At 48.7% G+C, this 6,856-nt stretch overlaps 1 protein-coding gene across 12 annotated transcripts in view; it reads right to left on the bottom strand.

Annotated features, from left to right (window-relative positions):
• ppfia2 (PTPRF interacting protein alpha 2) overlaps positions 1-6,856 on the bottom strand; it is a 286,573-nt gene that overhangs the window by 36,622 nt on the left and 243,095 nt on the right. For all 12 annotated transcript variants that reach the window (XM_076989764.1, XM_076989762.1, XM_076989766.1 and 9 more), the window contains one exon: positions 2,727-2,944. In XM_076989764.1, coding sequence (XP_076845879.1) covers positions 2,727-2,944 — 218 coding nt within the window. The remainder of the gene's footprint in view (positions 1-2,726; positions 2,945-6,856) is intronic.

Here is a 6,856-nt window from a genome sequence, read left to right as displayed (position 1 = left end):
CACAGTCATGTAGGAAGAGGAAGAGGCCAGCTCCAAACTTTACACAAAGTTGGGAGCATGGAATTGTCTAAAATGTCTTGGTATGCTGAAGCATTCAGAGTTTTTTTCACTGGAACTAAGGGGCCAAGCCCAGCTCCTGAAAAACAACCCCACACCATAATGCCCCCTCCACCAAACTTTACACTTGGCACAATGCAGTCAGACAGGTACCATTCTCCTGAACAACCACCAAACCCAGACTCATCCATCAGATTGCCAGATGGAGAAGCGCAATTCGTCACTCCAGACTCCTTGGCCTCCCTCAAGTTTTCCTCCTGCTGTTATTTTCCTCTGTTTCTGGTTTGGGAAGGGTTTTCTGTTTTTTGCGGCGTTTGCCTGCCAGCCAGTGACTTCCCTTGGCGTCTTTTGATGGTTTGTTGGCATTTAGTTTTGTTTTCCCTTTTTTCTTACGCGTTGAGTCTTCCGCGTTTTTGGTATTTCACTTCCATTTTCTTATAATACAGTTGACAGTTGGAATATTTAGGAGCGAAGAAATTTCATGACTGGATTTGTTGCTGTCACGTCCAGCCCCTCCCTCCTCCCTGGTCCCTAATTTCCCCATTCCCATGGTTTCTGCCTCTGTCTGCCACGCCCCTATCCTCATTGTTCCCACCTGCGTCTCGTTTCACCTCCATGTTTTCTGTGTATTTAAACCCCTCCGTTCAACCCCTTGTCGTTGGTCATTGTACGTGAGTCCTTCTTGTTTTCCTGCGCGTTGTTTGAAATCTCTGCTGATCATGTTTTTATGTTCATGGTCTCTGCCTTATCTCTAGGTATTTTGATATTACGTTTTCTCCTTGTTGCCCTGCCTCCCAGCTCTGCGTAGTCTGTTCTGGTTTAAGGTTGTATTGTTTGTTAGTTTCCCTGTCTCCTACGCATAACCCTAGTTTAGTTTGTATAGTCTGGTTTAGTTGTTCGTCTGTAGCCTTGCACTGTTATTTATCTCTCTAGTCGCTGTTTCCCTCTTCGTTACCTCCTTGCGCTTTTGTTGTGCGCTGTGTATGTGTCTTCCTAGTTTATTCCTTCGGCGTCTAGTGTTACTCCTGTATGCATTCTCCGTTTCAGTTTAGTGTTTTGTGGTCTTCTTCCTAGCTCATTATTAGTTCAGTTTCTTGGTGGTTCTATTTGCTGTTTAGTCATTTGTATGTTTTCCCTTATGTGCGTTCTAGTGTGCTTTGGTATTTTCGTCTGTTTAGTTAGTCTCTTATTTCCTTCAATAAAATACTTTTAAAACTTGGGTTGCGTCACACCCCTCCCGTTAGAACGTTACAGTTGCACAGGTGGCATCCTATCACAGTTCCATACTAGAATTCACTGCTGACAGTGATCCATTCTTTCTGTATGCCTAGGTGCTTAATTTTATACACCTGTGGCAATGGAGGTGATTAGAACACCTGATTATGATCATTTGGATGGGTGAGCAAATACTTTTGGCAATATAGTGTACATCTTTGGAAATGTTTCTCAACACCTTGTGAACTCCATCTGAGAATGCACACAGCATTGAGGTATTTCTGGACAAGCAACTATTAATGTCTCCTTGATTTGTTAGTTTAGGTTCCTCCTCTACAATATCATGATGTCAGCCCATCAAGGTGCTTATTCATCTCAAGATAGGACTACTGCAGATCAATGATTGCAGTTCTATCCTTTTTGCCAACAAACCCATATAGCTGATCCATTGAAGGCATCTGCATGGCTTCCATCAAGAATAAAGACATGCATCAAGGTTCTTCTCAGTCTTGGCACCAAAGTACACCTTATCTTCCCCTGGCTGTCTGACCATCTAACACTGGCTACCTTCAAATGAAGACCAACAACTCATCTTTTCACTAGATATGTCACGTAGGGCTACGCCCCCCTCTCCTAGCTGTCACTCCGGTGTCCCTGTTCCTCGAGTCTGTGTTGTTCCGTGCCTGTTAGTCCCGCCCTGCTTGTCTGTTGCCCTGGTTTCCGTCTGTCTGCCACGCCTGTGTTATCAGTGTGTTCAGCTGTGTCTTGTTAGTTCCATGTACTTATATCCCTGTGTTTCCCTAGCCCGTTGTCCATTATTGTGGTTTGTTAGATTTTGTGGATTATCTCTATCATTGCTGTTCTGGTAGATTCTGTCTCTGTGTTTCTCTCAGTTCTTGTTTCCCTGCCTTGTAGTCTGCGTTCTTCCTCATGCCCCTGTATGTGTCCCACCTGGACGGCTCTCCCGTTATGACCCGTGCCTGTTTGAATGACCTCGACTATGGAATTCCTCCAATTAAATCTCGCTCTCCTCAGCGTTTGTGTCCGCCTTCTCGCTCCGCAGCGAGAGCTGCGTTTATTAACTCTTCTCTAAGATGGTATTGTTGGCAGTGACCTATTTAACACAGTTTTAAAAGCACTATTACAAAGCACTGCTAAATGTTGAAATTATAAATAGTAGCTTATCTTTGCAAATTCTAAGCAGACAAAAAAAAAAAGTGGAACATGCTAGATTAATAATAATTATAGTAATCATCATTATAAATCATTATAAATCTTGTCAAAAACACGCCATATTGTGTTAGCTATCTTGAATGTCAACCAAAGCTAGTTCTTTCTCATCTTCTCTACTAACAATTTTGTGTTCTGCTAACCAAAAAGTGCATGAAAATCAGTAAAAATGCTCTCCAGGCCATCCAGGAGGTCTGGTAAACAGAAGCTTAGAGTCAACTGACCGAATCTCTTTGTTAATGGCGTCCAGTTGCTCCTGCAGCATCATGGCCAGTGTCTGAGCATCAGAATGGCCTCCAGGAGACAGCAGGTCCATCGAGCTGAACAGGGTCTCACGATCATCATCATCGACGTCTGACATCTCCGTGTCACTCTCGAACGGGTGGCTGCCCAAGACCCCTAGCTGCTGCGAACGCCACTCATGTTCCCCCAAAGACTTTGCCTGGAGGGTGTTGACAGCCTTCTTATTGTACATATTGCTCCAGCAATAAGTCTATATGAACATAGTTATTGAGTTATTACAATACTTTTATTGAGAGCACGTCTTAAACTTTCATTCATACTGTGTATTTTCAGTTCCCAGTTCCAAGGGAGCTGCAAGTGATGCACATTATGGTTTTATTCACTGTACCATCTACTCCCATAGCACTGAACACCCGGCACTGTACCAACTACTCCCATAGCACTGAACACCCGGCACTGTACCATCTACTCCCATAGCACTGAACACCCGGCACTGTACCAACTACTCCCATAGCACTGAACACCCGGCACTGTACCAACTACTCCCATAGCACTGAACACCCGGCACTGTACCAACTACTCCCATAGCACTGAACACCCGGCACTATACCAACTACTCCCATAGCACTGAACACCCGGCACTGTACCAACTACTCCCATAGCACTGAACACCCGGCACTGTTCCAACTACTCCCATAGCACTGAACACCCGGCACTGTACCAACTACTCCCATAGCACTGAACACCCGGCACTGTACCATCTACTCCCATAGCACTGAACACCCGGCACTGTACCAACTACTCCCATAGCACTGAACACCCGGCACTGTACCAACTACTCCCATAGCACTGAACACCCGGCACTGTACCAACTACTCCCATAGCACTGAACACCCGGCACTATACCAACTACTCCCATAGCACTGAACACCCGGCACTGTACCAACTACTCCCATAGCACTGAACACCCGGCACTGTTCCAACTACTCCCATAGCACTGAACACCCGGCACTGTACCATCTACTCCCATAGCACTGAACACCCGGCACTGTACCAACGACTCCCATAGCACTGAACACCCGGCACTGTTCCAACTACTCCCATAGCACTGAACACCCGGCACTGTACCAACTACTCCCATAGCACTGAACACCCGGCACTGTTCCAACTACTCCCATAGCACTGAACACCCGGCACTGTACCAACTACTCCCATAGCACTGAACACCCGGCACTGTACCAACGACTCCCATAGCACTGAACACCCGGCACTGTACCAACTACTCCCATAGCACTGAACACCCGGCACTGTACCAACTACTCCCATAGCACTGAACACCCGGCACTGTACCAACTACTCCCATAGCACTGAACACCCGGCACTGTACCAACTACTCCCATAGCACTGAACACCCGGCACTGTACCAACTACTCCCATAGCACTGAACACCCGGCACTGTACCAACTACTCCCATAGCACTGAACACCCGGCACTGTACCAACTACTCCCATAGCACTGAACACCCGGCACTGTACCAACGACTCCCATAGCACTGAACACCCGGCACTGTACCAACTACTCCCATAGCACTGAACACCCGGCACTGTACCAACGACTCCCATAGCACTGAACACCCGGCACTATATCAACTACTCCCATAGCACTGAACACCCGGCACTGTACCAACTACTCCCATAGCACTGAACACCCGGCACTGTACCAACGACTCCCATAGCACTGAACACCCGGCACTATATCAACTACTCCCATAGCACTGAACACCCGGCACTGTACCAACTACTCCCATAGCACTGAACACCCGGCACTGTACCAACTACTCCCATAGCACTGAACACCCGGCACTGTACCAACTACTCCCATAGCACTGAACACCCGGCACTGTACCAACTACTCCCATAGCACTGAACACCCGGCACTATACCAACTAATCCCATAGCACTGAACACCCGGCACTATATCAACTACTCCCATAGCACTGAACACCCGGCACTATATCAACTACTCCCATAGCACTGAACACCCAGCACTGTACCAACTACTCCCATAGCACTGAACACCCGGCACTGTACCAACTACTCCCATAGCACTGAACACCCGGCACTGTACCAACGACTCCCATAGCACTGAACACCCGGCACTATATCAACTACTCCCATAGCACTGAACACCCGGCACTGTACCAACTACTCCCATAGCACTGAACACCCGGCACTGTACCAACTACTCCCATAGCACTGAACACCCGGCACTGTACCAACTACTCCCATAGCACTGAACACCCGGCACTATACCAACTACTCCCATAGCACTGAACACCCGGCACTGTACCAACTACTCCCATAGCACTGAACACCCGGCACTATACCAACTAATCCCATAGCACTGAACACCCGGCACTATATCAACTACTCCCATAGCACTGAACACCCGGCACTATATCAACTACTCCCATAGCACTGAACACCCAGCACTGTACCAACTACTCCCATAGCACTGAACACCCGGCACTGTACCAACTACTCCCATAGCACTGAACACCCGGCACTGTACCAACTACTCCCATAGCACTGAACACCCGGCACTGTACCAACTACTCCCATAGCACTGAACACCCGGCACTGTACCAACTACTCCCATAGCACTGAACACCCGGCACTGTACCAACTACTCCCATAGCACTGAACACCCGGCACTGTACCAACTACTCCCATAGCACTGAACACCCGGCACTGTACCAACTACTCCCATAGCACTGAACACCCGGCACTGTACCAACTACTCCCATAGCACTGAACACCCGGCACTGTACCAACTACTCCCATAGCACTGAACACCCGGCACTGTACCAACTACTCCCATAGCACTGAACACCCGGCACTATATCAACTACTCCCATAGCACTGAACACCCGGCACTGTACCAACTACTCCCATAGCACTGAACACCCGGCACTGTACCAACTACTCCCATAGCACTGAACACCCGGCACTGTACCAACTACTCCCATAGCACTGAACACCCGGCACTGTACCAACTACTCCCATAGCACTGAACACCCGGCACTGTACCAACTACTCCCATAGCACTGAACACCCGGCACTGTACCAACTACTCCCATAGCACTGAACACCCGGCACTGTACCAACTACTCCCATAGCACTGAACACCCGGCACTATATCAACTACTCCCATAGCACTGAACACCCGGCACTGTACCAACTACTCCCATAGCACTGAACACCCGGCACTGTACCAACTACTCCCATAGCACTGAACACCCGGCACTGTACCAACTACTCCCATAGCACTGAACACCCGGCACTGTACCAACTACTCCCATAGCACTGAACACCCGGCACTATATCAACTACTCCCATAGCACTGAACACCCGGCACTGTACCAACTACTCCCATAGCACTGAACACCCGGCACTGTACCAACTACTCCCATAGCACTGAACACCCGGCACTATACCAACTACTCCCATAGCACTGAACACCCGGCACTATATCAACTACTCCCATAGCACTGAACACCCGGCACTGTACCAACTACTCCCATAGCACTGAACACCCGGCACTGTACCAACTACTCCCATAGCACTGAACACCCGGCACTATATCAACTACTCCCATAGCACTGAACACCCGGCACTGTACCAACTACTCCCATAGCACTGAACACCCGGCACTGTACCAACTACTCCCATAGCACTGAACACCCGGCACTGTACCAACTACTCCCATAGCACTGAACACCCGGCACTGTACCAACTACTCCCATAGCACTGAACACCCGGCACTATATCAACTACTCCCATAGCACTGAACACCCGGCACTGTACCAACTACTCCCATAGCACTGAACACCCGGCACTGTACCAACTAATCCCATAGCACTGAACACCCGGCACTATATCAACTACTCCCATAGCACTGAACACCCGGCACTATATCAACTACTCCCATAGCACTGAACACCCGGCACTGTACCAACTACTCCCATAGCACTGAACACCCGGCACTATACCAACTACTCCCATAGCACTGAACACCCGGCACTATATCAACTACTCCCATAGAACTGAAC

This window comes from Brachyhypopomus gauderio, unplaced genomic scaffold (assembly GCF_052324685.1).
Source record: "Brachyhypopomus gauderio isolate BG-103 unplaced genomic scaffold, BGAUD_0.2 sc70, whole genome shotgun sequence".
Taxonomy (NCBI): domain Eukaryota; kingdom Metazoa; phylum Chordata; class Actinopteri; order Gymnotiformes; family Hypopomidae; genus Brachyhypopomus; species Brachyhypopomus gauderio.
This window is presented reverse-complemented; position numbering and strand designations above follow the sequence as displayed.